Below are 27,119 nucleotides of genomic sequence, written 5' to 3' on the forward strand. Positions count from 1 at the left end.
ATATATGGAATAACGATGAAGATTCTTCGTTTATGTCGAAGGATTTTAATTTCCACATGCATCCGCTACAATAACACCAGTCTAACCTAATAATAATACGTGTGTATTTTGTCAAAGATTTTCTTTGAAGATTTTAGCAAATTTATTTTTGTCATAATAATGAAAAATATTATTAAGATTGTTAATTGTTGGAAGTTCACTTTTCAACATAATGATTCCATTGTATACTTCATCCTCTCTCATGATTGAAAAGTGGAAAACACAAAAAAAAACATATACCTTGTGTATTGCAAGTATTGCTACTTTAATGTAGAGTAAACATGTATACATTCACAATTATATTGTTTAATCAAAGTCTTAAAGGATATAATCATACCGATTCATAAAAGTATACGTGTTTGCCGATGACTCCAAGCGTGTAAAATTCTCTATTCCATGACAAATTAAAGAATTTTCAATTTTCAACCATAAAAAGACGGGAGAATTACAAAAGTTAATTTTTAGGCAAAAATATCATTTTATTTCCCTGTCTTTGGAGATTATAAAAATATCGACGACAAAATAAGAAAATAACGAATACTATTTGTTATTGAAACAAATAGATGTCAGGGGTTCGCAAAACAATGCCTTCTCTGTATACATTAAGCGGGCTACTTCGCTATTTATGGTAGCAAATTTTAAATCAAAAGTGACGGATGTTTAAAATATCTTATTTTCATAAAATTTACATCATTACACAGTTTAAACCTTTAATAAACTTTATTTAACGGCGCGAAGAAGATTTTCAAAAGTTAATATAAAGTAATACGGGTATAAAAACTATTTGCTCATACAAATCTATAGTAAAATTAATCGCTGTCTGTGGACAATTACTAGCGCATGCGCATTAAAGACCGAACGAATTCTTGTACATGTTCGCTGAGCGCAGCTGGATATGCCTGCAGAGGTCCAACCCTGAACAGTTGGGGGGCAAAAATGGACACAATATTCAAGCTTAATACAGGTCTGAATTTGGATTGTAATTAAATATTTGACATATTATAGGTTTCTGAATAAATGTAGTCAAAGAACTTAATTGGTTATATGAGTTGAATTCATATTCAATTAAAGATTTCTTGCTGTTGTGCAATACACTGTGCTGTTGTGCAATACACTGTGCTGTTGTGCATACTTAGTAAATCTGTTGTCAGACTATAGACAAACAATAACTTCTCAATGTTGTATCAGAAATTTATAAAAAAAAACTAAAGGGAGGTTATCTTAATAGATATAAATCAGTCATCAAAGTTTAATGAAAATTGCTCTAAGGATATTGTCCAAAAACTTGGAAATCAACCCTTTTTTATGAATAAAATCTTATAACTCGGAAACGTAAAATCTTAAATTTATAATAATCAAAAGGGAGCTTTCAACAGTGCAATAGATATAAACAATTTACCAAAGTTTCATAAAAAATGCTGAAAGCATTTTTGAGTTATTGTCCGAAAACTGGAAAATCCCCCTTTTTGTAATGAATAAAACCCCATAAATCAGAAACGTATAGTCTAAAATTTTAAAAAATCAAAAGGGAGCTCATGTCTATAGAATTAAACAGTTCAAAAAAGTTTCTTGCAAATTGGTGAAAATGTTTTTGAGTTATTGTCCAAAAACTGGAAAATCCCTCCTATTTTAATGAATAAAACCCCATAACTCGGAAATGTAAAATCTAAAATTTATAAAGTTCTAAAGGGAGCTTTCATCAATACTGAATAGATATACATGTAAACAATTCACCAAAGTTTCATAAAAAATGCTGAAAGCATTTTTGAGTTATTGTCCGAAAACTGGAAAATCCCCCTTTATGTAATGAATAAAACCCCATAAATCGGAAAAGTATGGTCTAAAATTTATAAAAATCAAAAGGGAGCTCATGTCCATAGAAATAAACAATTCACTAAAGTGTCTTGCAAATTGGTGAAATTGTTTTCGAGTTATTGTCCACAAACTTGAAAATCCCCCCTTTTTTAATGAATAAAACCCCTAAATTCGAAAACGGTAAATCCAAAATTTACAAAAACAGAAAGGGAGCTCACGTCAATAGAATTAACAATTTGAAACCAAAGTTTCATGCATATTGGTTAAAGCGTTTTTGAGTTAATGTCCGACATGTTGACAACGGACGGACAGATGGACGGACGGACGGTCAACGGTATACCATAATACGTCCCGTAAACGGGTGTATAAAAATTGTGGAAACTTATTATTTCAGGGGCAATTACTTCAAATAGGGTTGTCAGATTGGTCTGAAAATTTCAGGGCAGATTAATCTTAAAATGCTAATTGTTTTGACCAAACTATGCAGAGTTTCTTAATCAAACATTTAAAGGACAAGATTAAAATTACAATATATATTTATTCTATACCCTAAGGATCATTTAGCCTAAGTTTGGTTAAAATTAATTCAGTAGTTTCAGAGAAGAAGATCTTTGAAAAAGTGTACAACTGACAATTGATGATTTGACAATTAACAAAAAGGGATGGCAAAAGCTCACATAGACTCTTTAGGTCAGGTGAGCTAAATAGAAAATAAAACTTTTGACAAACAGAAAAAAATCATAAGTTGGGTATTATATTTATATGGCAAATAAGTGCTCTGTTAATGTAAGTGGATTCTAAAAGTTGATTGACTATATATATTTTTGTCCTCTTTCTATAATGATATTAATGCTATAAAATATATGAAATGAAATTCATCTCTAAAACAGTGATCACATACAGTCAGGGGTACTACTTGTACACGTAATTTTTATTTACTTGAAGAAGTAATATTAATATACTTATATAAGTAAATTTGTAGGATACTTATACAAGTGTATTTCATTTACTTGTACAGGTAAAAAAAAAATTGGCTGAGTTATGTCCCTTGGACATTCAGATTTTTTTACTTATATAAGTGAAAAAGTCATCCTATCTTCTTTTCTTGAATTCTTAGGACTTCTTTGCTCTAATAGAATTTTAAATTGTCTGTCCTTTGCAGATGTCTTAACTAATCATTTAAGTGTAATTTCATGGACAATGAAAATCTCATTTGTCTGTAATCTTCAGAACACTGCACATTTACAAGCCCCCAAGGAGCAATTTTTGAAAGCCTTGCCAAATACTTAAGATCTTTGCGCAATCAGTTTCTTTGTTGAATCAATGAGATGAAACATTGAACTCTAATAAAAAATTATGAGCTAACCTGGGAAAAATCATTAAAGGCATGTTTTTACATCTCAAAACTTGAGAATTTTTGTGGGATTGTAAAAAAAATGTACTTATACAAGTGAATTGTTAAGAAAATTAAGGGGAGATTATTCAAACATTATAATTAACTTATAAAAGTTTTTTTTTTTTACTTCTTCAAGTAAATAAAGGTTACTTGTACAAGTAGTACCCCTGACTGACATAATGTACTGTTCAAATTACAAACTAAGTGTTTTGCTCTATTATACCATTAACCAGTTTCAATTATAATTTTTCAATTTGAGGTGCTAAGTTTTGTATTTTATCTATGAATTCTGTCTTTCACTGAAAATCTCTTGATTATCAAAATTTTTAACTTTGCACATTATTTGGCCTTATAAACTTCTTTTATTCAACATGTTCAAGAGTTACTTATGAGTCTTTACAGACGAAATTCCTGTCTGACCTAAAAACAAAAAAAAAATCAGGGTATTTGTCATTTATGTGTTAATGGCTTGATTTACTAAGGTCTAGGTAGGGGTTTTGTATATCTTTATTCTTCATATATTAGATTGTTTTTCTTTAATCTTTTGTTAATTTTGTCCATTTATCTCTATTCTTTATATTTAAGCACCTATTATTCTCTAATATTTATTTTGTTTGCCTACTTTTGCCTATTTATTTTTTATACCTTAATTCTGCATATTTTGCCTGTTATTCTCTTTTTTGTAAACCCTCATCCATGTCAAAAATATTTTCAAGTGGTACACATGTATGCAAAATTCTTGAGTTTTAAATTGTAGGCAATTATCAACTCATGAAATTCAGAAACAAATACTTAATACTTCACATTTAAATCAACAACAAGAATGTGTCCATAGTACACAAATGCCCCACTGGCACTATCATTTTAAATGTTCAGTGGACCATGAAATTGGGGTAAAAACTGTAATTTGGCATTAAAATAAGATAGATCATATTATATAGGGAACATGTGAACTAAGTTTCAACTTCATCAAAAACTACCTTGACCAAAAACTTAAACCTGAAGCTGGACAGATATCATCATTAATGGATGGAGGAACGGACGCATAGACCGAAAAGCATAATGCCCAAAGGTGGGACATAAAACATAGGCAAATATCCTTAGGTGACAGATTATTAAATTTATCACTAATGCATATATATCATGTATATCAATCTAAAAGTTTTTAATTGATCTATTAGAATTTTTTAAAATTATAAAACATGTTGAATTTCTGTATGTGTGTGGTATGCAGTGGCAGATCCAGAATTTTAAAAAGGGGCCCACTGACTGCCTAAAAGGGGGGCCTGCTCAAATCATGCTTCAGTGATTCCCTAAATAATTAACCAAATTTTTTTCAATAAAGGGGGGCGCCGGGCCCCCTAGCCCAACCCCCTTAATACTCCTCTGGTATGGATATAAAATAAAACTTTACACAAAACAGAAAAGATAACAATTATTGGCATTAAGTATGAAATACTTACAATAAACTTTTCAAATTCTCTCCCTGTATGTCATTGTGAACATCTAATACTGTGTATTCTAATCCTTAATTCTTATGGTTTCACTTTACTCCCATTATACTTTATTATGTCCATTGAATCAATGTGGTGAGTATATATATGTATAACATTTACTTGTGTTTTTATGTTTAAGCAAAATACACACCAGTAAATATGGCCTGTTTTTATCCAAAGATCTAGGAAGACATAAAATGAATTTCTCTTTTATCTCATTGGCTACTATGGATTCATATTGATGTCATGACCTGATTACTTGGGCATCATAAAATGACTTTTATTTTGTGTAGAGGAATATAAAATGTTGAAATTCATCATGAATACACTACTCTCAGTCTCTTATTTTTATTACTATTTTTATTACTATTGTTTGTGTGAAGAACCATGCAGTGGAGGAAAACAGTTCAAAGAAGAAAAAGGCAAGTTAAATTAATTTCTCTTTGAAGTTTAGATACAGTAATCATGGTAATATAACATAAAAAGATTATGTCAACGATTCTCTTTCAAATATTTCTTTAAAAGTTCAACAACAGTGGTTATGAAATTTACACATATCATTCCCTAATTAATGCATATAATGACTGTATACATATGAAATTCTGTCTTGAAATAACTGGTTCAGGACAGTTTGAAGTGAAACACTTTTATGAATATTTTGTCACATATACATGTTTATATATATATATATGTGTACCTTAACTAGATGAAAATAAATGATCTTATGTATGTTTTTTTAATAGTTCTTTACTAATTTCTGATTTTTTTTTAATTGTATATGTTAGTAGCACTAATTATATATACATGTATAAGTAAAATTAGGTATTAAGCTTAAATCCTATGCAATAAGCTAGCACCTAGGCATTCGGTTATTGACGGCAATTTTCAGGCATTAGGCTTATTTCCTGAAATCTGCAATGATTATTCAACCTATTGCCAAAAATCATTTCAGGCAAGAAATGAGCTTTAGGATATTTGCTTCATCTTTAAATGACTAGGACTCTCGCGAGCCTGTGTCGCTCACCTTGGTCTAAGTGTAAAACCATTCATACGGGAAAACCAACGGTCTAATCTATATAAAAAAAAAACCGAGAAACGAGAAACACTTATGAACCACATCAACAAAGACAACTACTGAACATCAAATTCCTGTCTAAGGACAGGTGCAAACAATTGCAGCGGGTTTAAGACCATCTATCACGTGTGTGTACCAAATACTTTATTCATTGATCCATCTTATTTTATTTCATGTGTTGAGTTAAATTTTTTAGTTATATGTAGGAGCATATAGTAAAATTGTTTCTTTTTTGTATATAAGTGGGAGGTTTTGCTAGCTATACAACCAGGTGTGACCATTTTGCCTGTACCAAGTCAGGAATATGGCAGTGGTTTTTCACTTGTTCCTTTGATTGATAGCGTTTGATTTTGTCAGTTTTTATGGACTTCCTTTTTTGAATTTGCCTTGGAATTCGGTATTTTTTGTGACTATTACATCTGTTTCAAAAATTACTCAATAGTTATTTGTTAGCAGTAATATATCGTTTTTCCCATCGTATGAAGTTTACATATCTTAATTGATACGTTATATTCGTGCATGTTAACACTATACGGATTTCTTTAGCGGGGGTGTGCTCCTTACACATAAACTCTTCCAACATAGTTATGAGGAAAAACAATTGCAATCGACACTATATCAATTTCACGGTAATAGAATTACATTACATAGATATAAGAAGATCTCTCCATCCAAGTCAAAATTTATAAAAGTAAACCATTATAGGTCAAAGTACGGTCTTCAACACGGAGCCTTGGCTCAAACAGAACAGCAAGCTATAAAGGGCCCCAAAAATTATTAGTGTAAAACCATTCAAACGGGAAAACCAAAGGTCTAATCTATATAAAAAACGAGAAACGAGAAACACTTATGAACTACATAAACAAACGACAACTACTGAACATGCATGTTTCATTAGAATCCGATTTCAATTGACCAACAACAATCGCGAGGCACTTCAATGTCATATTTCATTTCCGTATAATTACATTAGATGTATGTTTCATTATTATACGTTATTTTGATTGGCTAACAGCAATCTCGCGTCATTCTTCATTTCAAAATTAGTTGCATGAATTGAAACATACATGATGACACACGTTTCCACAAAAAAGTGCACAGGTAAATAAAAGAAAAACTTGATAGTACTCGTGTTTTCATGATTATAACGAAAAAATGTAATTATAAGTATTGAATGCTTCTTACAAAAAGTACTTTGGTCAACGCTTTTACACCCCAATGAATTTACAAAAAGAAGCATTCAATTCTTAAATAAAATACAACAGCTATGTCTGCACGTGCTGTCAGTGATATTGGTAAAAATAATGCACTGAAAAACAAACGAAAAGCTTGATATAACACTTAATTTCATGGTTGTAGCATAAAAATGTATTTATAAGAATTGAATGCTTCTGCGCTTCATTCAAATTGTGCTTCGGCAAGTGCTTTTACGCCCCAATAAGATTGAAAAAAAGCATTTTTAATTATAATTATACCCCAGAGTTAGTTATCTCAGTCTATATTAACCTTACAACCATCCAACTATTCTAAAAATAACAGGTAAACAAATAATAGCTTATCATAATTCGATGTTGAACAAAGGGTCAAAATTAATTTACCGGTTGCGTCACATATCATTTTGGAGTCCTCTTCGCGGTCCGCAAAAAACTAGAAACAAATATGATATGCACATACAAATGACAACCACTGAATTACAGTCTCCTGACTTGGGACAGGCATATACATAATGTGACGCAGTTAAACATTTTTGCGGATGTTCATTTATCCCCTAACCATGGATAGTGGTGTAACAGTACAACATAAGAATAACCTGTCGAAACAAAGCACTGATTACAGATAACAAAAAAACTTCAGACACAAAGTACTTGCAGTAACTAAAAACTATGTCAAAACAATATATCAATCAGTACACGCTAGTGAGGTTATTGTAAAACAGAATCAGTCCGGAAAAAAACACGACCTTTTATTATCCTTTAACAAAAATCCAGAAGCAATTATATATATATGTTTGTGCTGTATTTAGACCCCTCTAACAGGAAATTTTTTTTGAATGCACGCGTATAAAAATTGCGGTTTTTATCCAACGCAATCATAGGTTTGAACGTTGTTTTCATTTGAGACTTGGTTGTATATATATGACAATGTCAGTTTCCGAGAATACCATCCGCTCTACAGAGCCGAAGGTACTCTCGGGGACTAATTAATAGACAACCAGAGAGGGTATAGACCCTGCGAGAATAAAAAGCAAAGGGTAAAATTTTCGTGTCAACAACACGTATTTCTAGAATCATATGATTAAGGACTGACATCAACGAACATTTATTCATTTATTGGTGAATAAAAAATTAAATTGTTGCATGGTGATATGTCTATACTTTTAGTTTCTAAAGATGCTGGTCGGCCCAACCATTCAAAGCGTTGAATGCATCAGTCTGTTGCTTTTCGTTCATTCCGAATGTCTGAAGAAAATTTTTACACTTTTCTCTGTCCATATCAAGTACTAAGCAATGACCCAAAAGCTGTTGTGCCTAAAATCATAGAAAGTATTACATTTTACAGAATTGTCTAAGCATAAATGAATACCAATAAACTAGAAAAAAATGTCTGTTTTTTTATTAGAGGAATTAAAACAAGATTACGAGTCTGAAGAACAAAAAAAATTACTTGATGTTTCTTAGTGAATAAACAAACATAAAAAACAACAGCATTCTTAACAAATAAAATATGATACCAGACAAGATAATTTCATGCTATCACTTTTAGTCAGCATTTTTTTTTTGCATTGCTTTTATATATATTAGGTAGAGACAAGTTATAGATATTTCATATCTTTTGAATAGTTTTGTGGTGTTTCGTAAATTATACCATAGCTTTTGTTGAAACCCCGGCAATAACCTCACGAGACGAAGTCGAGTGAGGTTGCCGAGGGGTTTCAACAAAAAACTGTGGTATAATAAATAATTAATTTACGAAACACCACAAAACTAACCAAAATATATGAAATATCTGTTTTAACCTATTGCATATGTTGTTGTTTAAAAATGTGTATTTCATATATTTTTGTTTATTAACTTCAAAAATAATTTTGATAAGAATCGGTCAAATTACCCTTTAACGACCTTACACATTAAGCTCCGCCTACTTTCTAAAATACGCACGGGCTTCTGAAACAGCGGGAAAATCAGTTGGACAAGATTTTTCGACAGCGATGGATGCACATCAACTTTGGTGACAGGTAACGTTACAGACTAAAAACTGTTGAAGGAATTATATGTTCTGCATATGGATTCAAGATATAGTTTGAAAGATTTCTGGAACCCAGATTTAAAGTTGAACTGCAAAGGGTCAGTTTTTATTTTCATTTTATCAAAATATTTGAAATGTTTTTAAGTTTTTAGTATTAATTTATAATTCTGTGGAAATTTAAATCACAAGAATCTTTCTGAGAGTTTTGATGAATCATTCCATGTTTTAATTTGTACCAGAAGCCCAAGTTGTACATTTAATCTAATTTAATTAAAAAGGATTTCAAAATGATCACGTTTAAAGATCATAAAAAATCACATGTAGACTATAGATCATAATTTAAACAAAAAGTTCACCTTTGTTTAGAGTAACCAGACGCTTTCTATTCTTAACGGCCCAACATTACAGTTATTACTTTAGCAAGTCGTTAAATTAAGATGTATATAATATCGGATACGGATCCAGGATTTTGAAAAGGAGGGGGGGGGGGGGTCTAGCCATCCAACATTTGGAGTAATAATACGAAATATCTATGCAATTACCATATATAAAGCTTCTTGAAAGGGGCATGCCTTCCCCCTCCCTCCCCCTTAAAAAAGCCGCCACGGCAAATTTCAACCTTTACATGTAGCTATACAGTTGAGCCTAAGGGACTACAATCCAAGTATAGATAGCTATGGTATAATTTTCGGTTATTGAGATTTATACTCTTGTTGCATTCCCATAGGTTACATTGTACAGCTATAGGTTAAAACATAGTCATAGCCAGAAATTAGTAGTACTTTTGCTAAGTAATATTCATAATATGTAAATGAGAATTGTACCACGTGATAATAGTTTGAACTGGACTGGCTTGATATCATTAAAATCTTTAAAACACGGATATTATAAGTTGCCCGTCACAGAGTCCTTGTTTATAATCACTCTGATATTTCCGTAAAGTTGTCAGGCGGTCAAACTCAAAACAATGAACGCGAACTTGGTGAATTTTTCGTGTTTTCGTGAGTTTATTCTTCTTGAAATAGGGGCATCTTAACTTTACGTGGGAACCTAGAGGTCAACGACTACACATACAAGGTTTGGACTTGTTTATTCTTTGGACATTCAAGTTTCAAGTTTCATTCCCGCAACCTGTTTTTGTAATGACCTTGTTAGCCAAAATGAATTTTCAACACGAAGTTTGCAAATTTGACGTTTCAGCCATTTTAGCCTGTATTTTATACTGCAATGTTAAAAGCCTCTCGCTTCGATTTTTAAAATAGCTCAGGAACCTTGATTTTTGCAACGACAGTCATTATGTTTCGTTTAAAGGTGTATATTGTATTGTATATTGATTTTCTGTTCCCGCAACCTGTCTATCACTTAAATTAAAGTTAAAACAGACATTTTTTTTTCAAAATTCCCCATCATTTCAATATAATTTCCGTGACCCGTATCCGATTTCTTTAGTATAATATTCAAATAAGCAAAGTGGCGTTGATTTCTGGATATGTTATGCTTACTTTAGTAATTTCCTTTTTACCGAGTCTTTCTTTAGATTTATCACCGATTCCTGGCACTTCTCCTACTCCAATACCTTTTATAGATCTACCGACAAAAGTTGTATGTTTTGCCGATGGTGTCGCCATTGTCGTGGGGATATTGAAGATCTGACTAATCTGTAAGTTAAAGAAAATATATACTAAATATTAGCAGATGGATAAAACTCATTCTAGATTATTTATCTGTGGAACGATAACTTTAAATTCCTCGAGGAGAATGTTGCTTTTCGTGACAATAATCAAGTGCCGTATTATGGTATAAATTTTACGTTATAAATTCGTTCAAATACAAACGTTTATAGTATAACGTTACCTTTACGTGAGTACAACATTACAAATGTGACGAGATAATCATAACGTTCAACCAACGTTATTAGAACATACAAAAATAACGTTAATTAAAGATAGGTTACTAAATAACGTTTACTTTTAACGTTTTTCCTAATGTTATCTTAACGTTACACGTAAACGTAACGTAAATATAACGTAGCCATAACGTTATGTTTACGTTGTGTGTTTGCGGGGGGAGAGTTGTCGTTACTGAAATAAATTAGTATCTTATATAAATGTCCCTGACAGAATACAGTGCACAGTGATATGTAGACAAGCGTTCGTAATATTAATATATTCAGAACTCATGGATGAGGATCTGGATGGGGTTTTAAAAAAAAATCGAGAATAATGGGCAAAATGTGCAGAATGAAAAGCACACAAAATAAAATATGGAAAACAATAGGGAAAAAAAAAAGAATAGAAAATTATGGGGTGCTAAAATATAAAAAATAGAGAATAATGGGCACAAAATTTAAAGAATAAAGAGAAAAATGACCTAAAGGATTAAAGAGTACAGAAATGAAGGACCCCCACCCAGACCCTCATGGAAAGTGTGAATTTCCTTTTTTTCGCATGCACTTTAAACAGGTGTTTGAACTGTTATCAGTAACTTTCCATCGCTTCATAATAAGAATAACACAATTAAGGAAGATAAATTTCAAATGTCCTTTTAAAACATGTTGAACAGGATGTTTTTCTCTTTACTTTTAAATTATTTTATATGTACAAGTGTTTTTAGGTCTCCCCATATAAAATATAGGTGAAGCATATATGTCTTGGCAGTAAAATGTATCTGTCATAATTATATTGCCTAAAATAAACATAAGTAGATGTGGTACAATTGCTAAATAGACAACTATCCTGAAAGACTAATGTGTGGTCCAAGTGTGTTAACAACTACCGGTCACCATACATTTTTCTACAATGAACAACATAAGATATACAGCTTTAAAATCGATGAAAATTACTTACGTGCATGCGCAAGTTCTATAAGTAAATTACAGTTTGACTTACCTTTTGGGTACTTAATTTTGTATTGATGATCTTTCAAATCGAAAGTACTATATGATAAAATACGACAGTTCCGGTAGTTATCTACCTGTAGGATGTGAGGTCACATCCGTATTTATCAACTTTCATCATTTAAACCCAGTTGCGTCAAGGCAAGGTACATAATTGAGCATGGATATAACCAAATAACACTCATGCGTGTATTACATGTATTACACATTAAACATGTTAAGTAGACTGATAAGCGATAACACATACATATTAAATGACTTTCTAATTTTAAACATTTTTAATCAATATTCAAATAATTTTACCGTACGATGATATTCTCCTAAATGGAGGCTTAGCAGTTTTTCTAATTCTTTTTATATCTTTTTTAATGGCAAATCTATAAATAAATATGCAATACAGGAATCTGGGTTGAATTAAAATATTAGTAAGTACTTGCTACATATACAAGAGAGGGTCGACGATCTGGAGGGGGGAGGTGTCCTTTGTTTCTTTTTTTTTAATTATATTTTAGACAATTTACCAGTCTATTCTTTATTTATTTTGCGCATTATTCTCTATTCTTAACATTTCAGCATCCCATTTTTCTCTATTTTGTTTTGTTTTTGGCAATTTATTTCTATTCTTTATTTTAAAGCCAATTATTCTTCTCTTTTTTGCCTATTATTCTCTAGTCTGCAAACTCCATCCAGACACTCGATCAACTATAAAAACTAAACAGGAAGTGAGTAAAACAGTCGACTATATCAGATCCACACGACGTCACTCTAGTAGTACATTTATATTTTAAAATAAGGAAGTTTTTTCTTTCTTCTAAAGCATGCGACGCCTCGTTTTACCGTTTATCATTTTTTGTTTGTTTATAAAATGCGACGATAGCTTATATATATGTATGTTTTGAGAGGACCAACAAAAGCTGAACATTTTATACTTACTATACTTACTAAACATGCTAAAGGGGATCAAGAAAAAGGATGAAAAATCATATATAACAGCGTCCATATTTATACTTGATAGGTTATCATCATTAATAAAATTCATCGGCTTAGTGCTATACTTTTTGCTAGAATTAACAGGATCGTTAGCAAGTAAAAGTTTTTGAAAATAAAACAAATAAATGTTTAAAATCATCGCAAGAAGCGCGAGAGATGGACATTTTACCCAAAGATTTTAATGGTCAAGATTTAAGATAATTAATCCGACGCTTCATGTCGGCAAATGCTAAAATATTTTATGTTTAAGATAATTTTTTGTAAATCTTAATATTGCAATCTAAAAAAGAAATATCAGATTAGAAATTACATGCATATTACTTACTGAAACTGTGCTTATTACACAAATATATTTTTAAAAAGAATGCTTATCTCCTGGTATAATATACTGTGCGGAACATCTGCTGATGGAAGTGTGTGTTGGCATACTGTTGTCCTGTTCTTACAAATGCATATCCTTGGTGATTACCTAAGTTAAGGATGGTCGCTCCTCTGTTTCAAAATAAAAAGCTTTTTAAAAGATTGTTATAGATTGATAGTATAATTATATAACATGTATAAATAACGGAACTTAAAAAGAAGAAAAAATGAAAGGTCGTGTCTTTGATTTTGAGATATAATCAATTTAGAATTTGGCGGGAAATGATTTTCTCTGGACTTTTCATCCATTTAACATGGTCACCTTTTTTCTTTCAAAACCTATGAAAATATAACAAGGATTTTATAAGGTTTTCAAATAGCTTTTTAAACTATTAGCGGGCAAAATTTTGAATGGCACTAAATGGATAAAACTAGAGGATTCTTAATATCTAACAAAAAGGGGGGAAAACAAGAGAAGCGAACACCTTTAATTTCTTTTTTTAGTTTAGTAGAAATAAAAGATGTCAATTATTTTACCTCAATGGAAATAAAACTCGACGATACAAAAAATCAAAGACATGAATAGATTAAAGTATGGTCATATACGAAAGGCAGGTATTTTAACTAATCATCAAGTTATATTTTATGCTATATTTAATTTACTGTCAGTTCCTGAATGAAATCATACGGCGAAACCTTCCTGTTTTGCAATTCGATCGAGTCTTTTTTATAAACTCATCCAGTTAAAAGTTATGATAATAGCTTATACAAAGATGTGTAAGACTTGTGTTCAGAATCGTCATTTTGCATTCAACAGGTACTAATCGTAAGTATTTACTACTTATAGTATTAATAGAAGCAAAGTTAGATAAGCAAACAATAGTCGACTATATACAGAAAGCTTAGTTAGTATAAGAGGGGGTGGGGGCAAAATCTATTCTGTGTTTTGGGCATTTTTAAACTTTTATTAACTGTTATTTCGAAAATGTATGTCCTGTTAACTGTTTTTAACTAATAATCTGCTATTTATTTTCTTAAAATTGACATTAATTATTGTTAACTGTTATTATGAAAAAGAAATGACCCCTGTTAACTGTTTTTGATTTTTGATTTAAGTGTTTTCTGTTTTCTCACTTAAGATCATTCAAATTGCTGTTATCGTTTATCAGTATTTTTTTTACTGTTATCTGCTTTGAACAAAATAAAAAAAATGTTAACCTGTTAATGGACCCCCTCTTATAAGATTAAGTTCATGTCATTTCAATTGTAGATGTGAACACAACGTTTCGACAATTGGGAACTGCGACACCATATGGTTGCAATGACAAATTAAAATTGATGGTATAGATATTCTATCTAGTCCTTCCTGTAGCTCGGTGAATGTGATGAATATTTTCAACTCTACTCCTCGACGTAGACGCAGTCATGGTCATCGTCATTATACATCACCTACTTTGCATGATGTCTCTATTAATGACTTGCTGCCATTTATACAAAAGCCGTTAGGTATTCATCACATTCGCACGAAACTGTATTCATTACCCCTTTTAAAACTTCATTCTCTGTTCAATTTATGTTTGGAAACCACTGTTACAAACCCTCATTCAAACCAATACAAACTTACAGCTATCATTTCGGATATTGCAAGTCACAGACTTTTTAAACCAGTTCGCATTGGAAAAGATGAAAAAGAGAAAAGATCTTTTCTTAAACTTTCCTTTGCCAACAGAGGTCTCGATGGCGTCAACTTAGGCGATATCCTTCATCATAAATTAGTTCAGTCGAAAATACCTCATTATTTTAAAGATCAGTCTGTACCAATAATTTCTTATACCTATACCAAACCAATTGCAACTAAAATTTTCAATTACAAACACGTTTTGCAGGATCTCAACATTGACGACATCAAGTCTAAACCTCCTGATTGCACCTGTGCTAGTTCCCAATTCACATATATTCCGGCTGGCCACGTTATTACCGGAGACCTCAACATTGTCAATAACACTTCCCTGCGATATTTGTTATCGAAAGGTCCGAAATATCGTGAGCCTAAATCCATCAATTGGAAATACAACTTCAAAATTCAGTCGAGGATTATGCCAGGCAATGGGTTAAACGCGAGAAAGAAGACGTAGATACTCTTTCCGAATGGATTAAGGCTGTGAGGTCGTTGATACAAATCCGAATTAAGAAACTAAATGGGCATATCAATACCCACGCTACATCAATTTTTAAAGACGCAAATGTTGCAAAACACTTGTCCTACCTCAATGACAAATATGTTGTTGTCCCCGCAGATAAAGCCTCAAACAACATCGTTTTTGTGTGTAAATATCATTACATAAACTGCTTGATAAATGAATTAGGTATTGACAATTCACTTGGAAACTCAACATATACCCTCACGACACTTACCAAAGAGGAAATCCTAGATAATCATAGGTCTGTTCTATGTTCCTTTGGAATTTCAACTAAAGATGAAGAACTGGATCTTCCATCACTGTATTGGATACCTAAACTACATAAGTGTCCTTACAAACAACGGTATATTGCTGGGTCTTCCAAGTGCTCCACGAAACCTCTTTCTAAATTATTAACATCTATTTTATCAGCAATCAAAGCCGGGCTCCAAAGTTATTGTGAAACTGCCTATTCTAGAGGTGGCGTGAATCAGATGTGGATACTAAAAAATTCCAAAGATCTTTTAGAGTACATACAATCTATGACTGTCTCATCTTGCAATAGTATTAAAACATTTGACTTTTCTACACTTTACACAAGTATTCCCCATTCCAAACTAAAAGACAAATTGAAAGAGTTGGTATTACTTTGTTTCATTAAAAAGAATGGCGAACGTAGATACAAGTATCTTGTCTTGGGGAAGGATAAATCCTACTTTGTAAAGAATCACTCTGATTCAAACAAAAAATTCTCTGAAACTGACATTATCAAGATTCTTGATTTCTTGATTGACAACTTATTTGTTACGTTTGGAGGACGTGTTTTTCAACAGACTGTGGGAATTCCAATGGGAACCAATTGTGCCCCTCTTCTTGCCGACTTGTTTCTTTATTATTATGAGGCTGACTTCATACAGGAACTTCTTAGGAAGAAAGATAAGAAGTTAGCAATATCCTTTAACTCTACGTTCCGCTATATAGTGATGTTCTCGCACTAAATAATACAATATTGGTGACTATGTTGAACGAATCTATCCCACCGAACTAGAGATAAAGGATACTACAGATACAGTTAAGTCTGCCTCATATCTTGACTTACATCTAGAAATTGATAATGAGGGTCGGTTGAAAACCAAACTTTGCGACAAAAGAGATGATTTCAGCTTCCGAATTGTTAAATTTCTATTTCTATGTAGCAACATTCCAGCAGCGCCTGCATACGGAGTATATATCTCCCAATTGATACGATATTCCCGAGCTTGTATTTCCTATCATGATTTCCTTGATAGAGGATTGCTGCTTACAAGGAAGCTATTAAGCCAAGAGTTCCAAATGATGAAGTTGAAATCATCCCTTCGTAAATTTTACGGACGCCATCACGAGTTGGTTGACCGTTATGGAATAACCGTTTCACAGATGATATCGGATATGTTCCTTATGTCGTAACTACAATACCCTTCCCTTTTCACGAATGTGACTTACTGAATTAGACTATTTACCGGATTGGTAATAACATAAGCAACACGACGGGTGCCACATGTGGAGCAGGATCTGCTTACCCTTCCTGAGATCACCCCCAGTTTTTGGTGGGGTTCGTGTTGCTTAGTCTTTAGTTTTCTATGTTGTGTCATCTGTACTATTATTTGTCTGTTTGTCTTTTTATTTTTGGCCATGGCGTTGTCAGTTTGTTTTCGATCTATGAATTTGACTGTCCCTCTGGTATCTTTCTTCCCTCTTTTATACGATTCATCTATACTTCCGCTTTCGTATAAAAATAAGAAGATGTGGTATAATTGCCAATGAGACAACATTTCATAGACTATTTCAGGTCACCATACGACCTTCAATAATGAACAAAACCCATATCGTATAGAGTCTATCAAAGGCCGCTGCACGAAAAAAATTAAACAATTCGAAAGACAAAACCAAAGGTCAGACCAATACCGGAAACAATAAACAAAATATCACAGACAGCAACCAAAAACAATAATTCGATACAAGGTTCTTGACTGGGACTGGCAAATAAAAAATCGTAGCTGTGTTGAACTATTTTATGAGCGCTCAACCATACTCTTAACAGTGATTTAATACAATAAAATTAGAACAAACTGTAGGCCACATTCTATATGTACATGTCTAAAGTCTGTAAGCCGCAATTCAGTGGTTGTTATTCACATTTTGTACATCTGGTCTTTGTCAATCATACACTTCGCCTTATCTTTATAACAAAAAGAGAAAATTCATAACATATCCATATACTTGTAGCTACATAAAGTTCACGGTAGTTAAACATCGGCATTTACCTTAGGAAATCAATTCGTAACAGCAAAATTCAGAAAACCCATGTACACATATGTTAAATATTGATATACCGATAGTATCAGTTAACAAGAAGCTTTCGATGGTACCAGTAACAAAGAAACCACCACTTCTGTAGGGTGTTATCGAATTTGATACAAAATCAATTTTGAGTAGAAAATGTATGTTGTAAATACTGATTTATGTTTTAGAGTTCGGTATAATATCTGATGCATATTAGTGCAATCTTTTTTAATGTTGCTTGTGAAATATTCTAAGTAAAAAAGTGAAAATGTGGTAACATCATATTTTTAGAAGGGGCCTCGTAGGCTGAGTGGTCTAAGTAACCAAACTACAGCATCACTATGCTGTCGACACTGAGGTTGTGAGTTCGAACCATGTACTAGGCTGGTGCGCTCCAATATTAATTGACTCGGGTTGTCAGTTTTCACAACGAAGGTCGGTGGTTCTCTCCGAGCACTCCGGATTCTTCCACCAATAAAAACTGACCGCCAAGAAATAGCACAATAGTGCTGAAAGTGGTGTTAAACACCAATCAATCAGTCAAGCAATCATATTAATTTTGTAAAGGGTCAATCTTAGTAATATGCTTATAATATGACGTTTTAATACTTACAAATATTTTTTTTGAAACGTCAGATAACGTGATAATATGCTGCAAAGACGATGTTTTAAAATTTACAACCTTATTTATTAACGGGTTTTCATGTGGAATCGTTTTTGGCACCGGTGTTGCATTGCAAGCATGTGCTAACAAATAATTTTATATATCATTTTTTTTCAATAAGAATTTTACTTTAATCTTTCAGCTGCCGCACCCAGGCCCCCTGCTTACAATTTGTTTCCCAGTGGCTATGCCACTGTCGGCATGTTCTGTTCATTTCTATTATAGAAAACCCTTCCTTCAATGGAACACTTCGCAAAATGTCGAATAAAAAGTTTTTAAAACCTAAAAAGACATACTAGGTACGCCTCGTGGGATATTGTAGTGTATGTACTGTATAATTTTTTCCACAATGTAGTTACTCACCATAATCAAATAAAAAGTATTTCTAACTTCGTATTAAAGAGTATTTGTCATGATTATGTACACTATTAGGTCAATGTCAGAAAAATATAAAAAATTTTGTATGAGGTAAAGAAACTGGTGAAGGGCGACGCATAATGAGTCCTTTAACAGTTTCATGCCGAATACAAAAAAGTTGACGCTTTTCTAACATTGACCTAAAATTGTTTTTATACTGCAGCTCATAGAAGTAGGCCCGGAAAGACCCCTTTTTGTTCCCAAAATATACCATTTTTACAATTTTGGCTTTTAGCTATTTATTGTAAAGTAAAATACTTGTGTTACATAAACATAGACTGTTTTCTACAATGCAATGCACATGCATCAGGTACTAGCATCATTAATTCATGCAAAATTACTGAAATCTTCACAATTTTAGCATTTGTGCTAATTTTAGACGGTTTTTGTCTAAAATGGAAGTGACCGCTCTTGTGTTCAGTCTTAATATTTAAATATATGTTGTATTTGATAATAATGCATAACATATATAAAGGTTGAGACTGAACACGAATGCGGCCACTTCCATTTTAGACAAAAACAATCTGAAAAGTGACGTTTTATGGCATATTTGATAGATTTTTCATATCTAAGCTTGAAATTGAGCGTCTTTAAGGACCAAATCAGTTGAAATCTTGTATATAAATTAATTGAATTGACTGAAGTAGACATTTAAGTGTTTTCAAAATGTCAAAAATCTTTCGTTAGACATACTTTAAATCTTAGGCCAAAATTAGTCCTTACCGGATCTCCTCCTTTGCTACAATAATATTTATGAAAATGTTAACACAAAAATAAAAAATTATTTAACTTCCCCAAACGAACCTCAGATTGTGAAAAGTAGTGGCGTGACATGAAATTGATATTGCACGAAATGATCCCTTTGTTACTATATTTAGTAGATTGAGGCGTGACACGAAATTGACATTCCACGACATGATCCCTTTGTTACTATATTAAGTAGAAGAAGACAGCAGGAAGTGTTCTAGCTGAAGTAAAATTAGTTTTACAGCTTTACCTGTCTTCCTTGTTGGTGGTGTATGTGAACATTTACGTAACTTTCTAATAATATCTGGCTTTTCCTTTGTGTAAATTCGTTAATTTATTTCTTTAGAACTGAAGTAATTTTACAGATCATATTTACGATAAACAAGATTTTTTGAAGTTAACTTTAACAAAGACTCGTTAAACATCATGACTCTTTTGTCGCTTTAAAGAAATATTACATCTTTAGATAAGATTTATTGTTCCGCGGATTAACACAACTTCAAACTGTTTAGTGATGCTCAGTTTGTTCAGGTTGACGTTCAATTTGTTGATTTCTGTTTTAATGGATTTTAAAAAAAAAGGTACCTCCCTCGTACATAGCTCTCATTCCTGGTTTTCTTTTCGTTTTATTAGCTCCTCACATTTTCATTAGGCTTTCTATTTTCAAAATATCTTGGATTCGAGTATCACTGAAGAAACATTAATTGCATACATGCACATCTGGTGTAGTAAAACTGGCACCCTTTAATGACATAATAACATTTATGTTTATGGTCGAAACTAGACTATAAGTCTTGGGACAGTTTGACCACTACATATTTCTTTTAGTAAACACATGTTCACGAAAGTTCAGGATAAAAACACGTCTATTGCGTTAGGTAGTCTATTATACCTTTGTAAAATAGTGTAAAACTGCAATTTTTTGTGTTTGGGATATTTCTGACTTTTATCTACATATATCTTAAAGTCTTTGTGTATGATGAATATACCTCATGAATGTAATACTTTTATCTACCAGAAATGTCTTCTTTCTGTATGTTGTACATTTACCTATTGAGACAGTTTAACTTCGTATATCATCGTTCGTCCCATCTTCGTATCTGCACCCTAACTTAAGTTTACCTCGTCCAAATTTTAAGAAATACAAACACAAAGTTAAGAAACAAAACTTGCTGACAGAATTTGTTCGAATTTGGGCAATGACTGACTTACTTGCCGTTCTAGAGTTATGCCCTATATAACTTGGAAAATTGCTTATTTTTTCGTTTCAGCACTCTAACTTAAGGTTGCTTGATCCAAATTTTATGAAACTCATACACAATGCCAAGACCAACAACACGCAGACAAGATTGAATTTTGGTAGTGATTCATTTACTGTTCTAGAGTTATCTCCCTTTTAAAATTGAAAAATTGCAATGCTTGGGACATTCGTAAACCGGGAGCTCTGTGTTACAAGGCAGCGAGTTAACCGACTGAGCTAAAGTAGTACTTCCCTAGTTCAACAGCTTACGGCTGGCTAAGTATCTAAAACATATACTAAGAGAAGCAATCCCGTCACAATACAAAGACATATTGGGAAACGTTTATACGTCAAGGAAGCGGTACTTTAAATGTTTTTTCTTGGTTTTACTATCTTGCCTGAAACAACAGTCACTGACATTTACTAGTTTTCGGAATCTTCTTCAATGATGCATATACATTTAAAGGAAATATTCAATCGAGTTTTAATAAGAAAGAAACCAACAAAACGCCACCATAACCAATGCCTTTTGATGTCATTTGAGGTTTAGGACTTGAATTGTCTCCTTAACTTATACTCCACATGTATTGTATTCCTATGCAAATATTATTATATTATCTTCAAAGAGAGGCACAAAATTATATCATCAGGTACAGTTAGTTACCACAACCTGGAAAGATACCAAATGTGCAATCGAAAATAATAAGTTGAAAAGAAACCGACATCATCATAGCAAAAACCGAAAAGAGAAACAAAACTTTACAAACATCATATTAACAGCTGACTAACACGAGCTCCATCTAAAATCGAGGTTGAACTCCGGAAGGGTAATCAAATTTCTCACATATATGCCACAAATATAAGGTTTAAACATTCATAAGCTTGAAGTTCAATCCCTTAATTAACAGGTTGTGAACATCTATGGCTAAAGATGATAATAAGATCATTACTGTAACAATAGGCAAAGAAACCTTTAATAAAGCACCCAACCTGGCATACACAAATATAGATAAGTGTGTCAAATGTTATTTTGTCGAATCACAATAAGCTGTTTACTTAGAGAAAAGAATTGCAAAACCAAGCCAGTTTCATATAATTATTAAAGGGGCATTAGCTGTCAAAATCATGTTCACCGATTTGACTCAAATTCTCATATTCAATTTATAACATACTAAAACGGATATCCAAATTTACAAGAAGTCTGAAATATAAAGTTATCAATGCATGTACTCAATAATATTTATCAGAGTTTCGTGTGTATTTTAGTGTAGACGCCATCTAATTAACTATCGAGATGATCTCCGAAGACTGCCGACGGCCACATAACCCGATATAAACATAAACATAAATATAAATAGATAGCAACCTCGTGCAATTGGATTGTTCTATGTCTGTTTGATTTCATGTTATAGGTTAACAAAATCAGTTAATTATCGTTTTTACTTGTAAAAGAATAATTTTTGTGGATCGAACAAGTCAACAAAACGGCTCACCTTTGTTTCACTTTCAATGTTGACATTCTTTTCCTTTTAATGACTGCACACGACTAAAACATGCGTAACCAATCTCTAGCTAATGGGTTAAATTGAAGATCACATGAATACGGATTCAATGAGATGGAATTATTCACTTGCAAGTTTTTTTGCTTATTTCTGACAAAATTGAACAAAATTGGGTGCTAAAAGCGAAATAGTATTTCGTTATTTCACTTTTATTGATGATTGAAACCAAACTAAATCATATTCTATTTTTTTCATATATCGTAGCTAATGCCCATTTGAGGATCTTGTAACCAGCATGTGTAATTTTCTTTTTCTCTTCCAGAAACAATGAATATGTTGATGCTGGTATTATTTATCAGAAGTGTTCACGTTGTATATTGTCACCGCTGTAAAATCATTGACGGCAGTTTCAAAATAGCTGATTGTCGTAAACTTCATTTAAGGGAAATTCCTCAAAATCTGTCGGAAGACATTGATATTTTGGATCTTGGTGAAAACAACTTTGTTGAAATTTCGAATGAATCCTTCAGCCGTTATAGCAACTTAAAAGTTCTAAAATTAGATACATGCAACATTGAAAGTGTGCAGTCAGAAGCATTTAAAGGTTTGTGGAAGCTTGAAAACTTATCATTAGCTAATAATTCTCTCAATATATCAACCAATGATGGGTTATTTATTTTACGTAACATACCAAACATTATTGACCTCGACTTTAGTTCAAATATGGAATCGGCTGATAAAATGGGACATTTGTTGTATCCAGGAGCGGCATTTCAACACTTGAAAAAGCTTCAAAACTTGACTATAGATTTGTATGGATATCCCGTTTTTGGACCTGAATTCAAGAAATTACCATTGAAGTATATCAAGTTCCAGAGCTGTCATCTTCAAAATTTAAGAAATGACACATTTAAAAATTTTCCAGATACTTTGTCAGAAATACATTTGTCGAAATGTTTTTCTATCAATACTTCTCAAATCGGAGTTAACGCATTGCGACCGTTTAACTCGCTTTCTATTCTTGACATGTCTTGGACTTGTGTTACTCTACCGAAAGGGTTGGAATTATTGTATCCACTAAGAATGAGGACAATGCAAGTGGTAAATCTATCACACATGCTAAATCCAAGAACAAACAGACTACTTTTGCCTCATACCATCATCCTGACAAAGGAAATGATGAAACATTTGAACACAATGTGCGTTCAAATTCTTATCTTAGCTGATAACAACATTGTTGATATTCTTCCTCAGTCATTGTTTGGTTCAGATCATCTCGAATGCCTTGAATATATCGATTTATCAGGCAATCGTTTCGGTTTTTTTTCTATCAAAAACGACCTTCCATTTACTGTCTTTAGACTTTCACGTCTTCGAGTTTTCGATTTTTCATACTTGGCGTTAACATATTTGGATGCAGTTTACATGCCAGCAACAACCAGTGTTGAGCCATATCATCCGCACATCAAATGGAAAAGGAAGCATGACTATTGTGAAGGTGAAACTTCCGTCAATGTAACTTTTCCATCAAAACTAGAAGTATTGCGTATAACCCATGTTTTAGGAGCGCCTCCGCTTCCAAAGTTACTTATTATGAATAATATAACTAGTTTACGGTACTTAGACATGTCTTATTATGATATCAAATGCTTTCCTGATATTTATTTGTACAATCAAGAGATACAGTTGGAATTTTTAGACATCTCAGGAATTGACTGTGAGCTTTACTTTAAGAAGAAAAACCTGCCGTTCTTCCCAGTGCTTAAGGAACTGTACATAAGGGATGCACATTTCTATCGTACTATAGATAAGAACATTAATATATTTACAAATACTCCAAATTTAGAGCGTTTGGATTTACACTCTAACTATATGTTTACTTTTCCATCATCATTCATAAGGCATTTGGACCATCTAACTCACCTACGACTTTCAGAAAATCGTCTGAGTCATATTCCAACTGCTATTACAGATCTGCCAAGACTAAAATCGCTAGATCTGAAAGGGAACCGAATATTTACTCTCTTCCCAGAGTTTACTTCATGGCTTGATGCCCAACAAGTAAAACTTGGATATTTTTCACTCAAGATACAGAAAAATGATTTCTCTTGTTCGTGTGAACACAGAGAATTTGTTCGATGGTTGAATAGTACCATGGTACATTTGGACAATAAGACGTACTATTGTCGATTGAGCAATGGATCCTTCAGTAACACTGACACGGTTTTAATGAATTACCATGCAATTTTCGGTAATTGCGATGCTTTCGTTTGGTTACAAGTTGGTGTCATACTTTTAGTATCTTTCTTTATGGTTCTTCTTCCTACTATAGTAATATACAACTTCCGATGGAGAATCATATTTTTCTGCTACCGGAAGTTTCGAGGAATTGTGGAGAACAGCTTGAAGTTGAATTATGATTATGACGTATTCATTTCTTATGGATACGATGGATATACATGGGTTCTTGAGACTTTAATAGAGCAACTGGAAACAAAATGGGGTTTCCGAGTATGTGTAGAAGACAAGAATTTCATAAGTGGCAGATCGACGTTTGAACAAATAGGTATTGCTATAAACAGAAGTCGCCAAATCATTTTCGTCGTGACCTCCGATTATATGTCTAAACCTTGTGCAGCGTATGAAATAGACCGGACAAAAGAAGCCAGGTCATCACGTTCGCTACAGAATATAATTGTTATTGCCTTAGACATAAACATTGAAGACATACCACGAGAATTACAGGCACTATGGAGTGATGTTGTTGTTATTGAATGGCCTCGACATTCGAATGAAGTTAGTTTGGCTTTAGACAATCTGAAAACCAGACTTCTGCTGAATTTTTGAGACACCTCTGATGAAAATCTTCGTATTTGCTATAAAAGGATAGAATGAGCAATGTTAACTATTTTTTTTACTTTTCATTTGTTATTTTATATAACAAAATAAAAGTGTTAGAATTTAATTCTTTTATCGTATGACAGCTAAACCAGGAGCTGAAAAACAAAAGGAGGATAACTAATACCCTATGAGAACTCTTCCGATAAAGAGCTGCAGCAACTTTTTATAATTGAGTTCAAAGGCTGATAATTTAAGATTGTTGTTACTAGTCATAATGAAAATGTAACCATCATGTACAATTATCTAGCTATCAACCAAGTGCTAGTAAATCAATATTCAAGTTATTATACCCCACACAACAAAGCAAATAAGTATAACGTTTTTGACCCGTCAGTCCGTTTGTTCATAGGTCCAGTTCTTTTCATTGCAACTTCTCTGAAACCATACAACAGAATTTCGGGAAACTTGGTAGATAATTAGAACATATTATGTAGATGTTCATAACAACAATAATTTTTTATCAGTTTACTTTTGTAGGAGTTATGAGCATCTGTATTGTTATCTGCTATATCTGGTAAATTTTCATTACTCAAAAGCATTATTTATCTTCTAAGAAACAATTTCGACATTTAAACGAAATCTTTTACTAACGATACTGGGAAGATGCTTAACTATTTACAGTTTTTGTAGACAAAACCAAGTAAGAAATGACCACCACAAAGGAACATAAATAGAACCATACAAATAGTACATGCATGCAGGTTCTCAGATACCATCTCGCATAATAAAATAAATTCATGCAGAAATGCACCTAATGTGTTCCTCTTTTAATTTTGAGTTTTTGCTGCTATCCAAAATCAAAGTTGTGGAACATATTTTATCAGAATCATTTGGTAATCCATGCAATCTTCTTCTTCTTTACGTAAATCCCTCCAGCGTTGGAGCACACACAGCTAGCTATGTTCCCTTAACGGACCAGTTTTTAAAATGATAATGTATTCACAAAAAAGTTATTCCAAAGTTAAAATGTTGAAAAGAAATCCTCCACCGGAATGTTGCACATGCACAAAATTTATTTACAGGAATGTACATATTATATACATGAAGCACTCATACGTTCACCAAGATGTAGATTAGATATTAAAAGCAGTGTCAAATGTAGCTAAATAAAATCTATGAACGGTCGGCACTGATCTAAATTAGTGTCATCTCCATGAAAGTCTTGAACATTAAAACTAAATATTAAATAAACGACACTACTAATCTTTAGTGTTTGGTACAGGTTGGCTGTCACTGTGCAACACAGTGTAAAATAGAACCTATGGGGAAAAACAGAGAACTGAAAACACTGTCAAACATCCAAATATACTTTCAACACTGATCTGTGTCCACACTTGTAAATCAAGATAAAATACTTTTTAGAGAGAGAAAAAAAAATGTTGAGTAAACATATTTTGAACATACGACTCATTATCTGAATTTAAAACAGATTTACCTGAGATCACTTCCAGTTTTTGGTGTGGTTCGTATTTCTCAATCTTTTGTTTTTATATGTTGTGTTTTGTGTACTGTTGTTTGTCTGTTCGTCTTTTTCTATTTTAGCCACGGCGTGGTCAGTTTATTTTCGACTTAAGTTTGAATGTCCCTTTGGTACCTTTCGCGTCTCTTTTATATGTTAATATATGTATTTCCATTGTTATAGTATATTATTTACAAAATGATAAGTGTCAACGTACAATGATGTATAGATGGCGTGATTTTATATTCTTATTTTAATTTTGCAAATTAATATAGAAAAGGGTTTTATAAATATAATGGCATCTACAATGTTTGTGTGTGTGTGTCTCTCTTTGTCAATTAAAGTTGTTTGTGTTTATGTGCCATGGTCAATAC

At 32.5% G+C, this 27,119-nt stretch overlaps 1 protein-coding gene and 1 long non-coding RNA gene across 3 annotated transcripts; one reads left to right on the forward strand and one right to left on the reverse strand.

The window, feature by feature from the left end:
* Positions 1-8,135: 8,135 nt before the first annotated feature.
* LOC127711711 (uncharacterized) lies at positions 8,136-12,129 on the reverse strand. The gene is made up of 3 exons (XR_007986852.1): positions 11,956-12,129; positions 10,570-10,725; positions 8,136-8,349 (listed from the first exon to the last, which is right to left on the reverse strand). It is a non-coding gene; the product is annotated as an uncharacterized LOC127711711 (long non-coding RNA).
* Positions 12,130-14,002: 1,873 nt separating this feature from the next.
* On the forward strand, positions 14,003-25,350 carry LOC127711703 (toll-like receptor 6). 2 transcript variants are annotated; one of them, XM_052217813.1, is made up of 3 exons: positions 14,003-14,139; positions 14,584-14,654; positions 22,708-25,350. In XM_052217813.1, exon 3 carries the CDS (start codon positions 22,713-22,715, stop codon positions 25,230-25,232), a length of 2,520 nt encoding a protein of 839 aa, XP_052073773.1. In that variant the 5' UTR covers positions 14,003-14,139; positions 14,584-14,654; positions 22,708-22,712; the 3' UTR covers positions 25,233-25,350. The 2 variants fall into 2 exon arrangements, with proteins under 2 accessions (XP_052073773.1, XP_052073772.1); XM_052217812.1 differs by lacking the exon at positions 14,584-14,654.
* Positions 25,351-27,119: the final 1,769 nt, after the last annotated feature.

This window comes from Mytilus californianus, unplaced genomic scaffold (genome assembly GCF_021869535.1).
Source record: "Mytilus californianus isolate M0D057914Y unplaced genomic scaffold, xbMytCali1.0.p SCAF_8, whole genome shotgun sequence".
Lineage (NCBI taxonomy): Eukaryota > Metazoa > Mollusca > Bivalvia > Mytilida > Mytilidae > Mytilus > Mytilus californianus.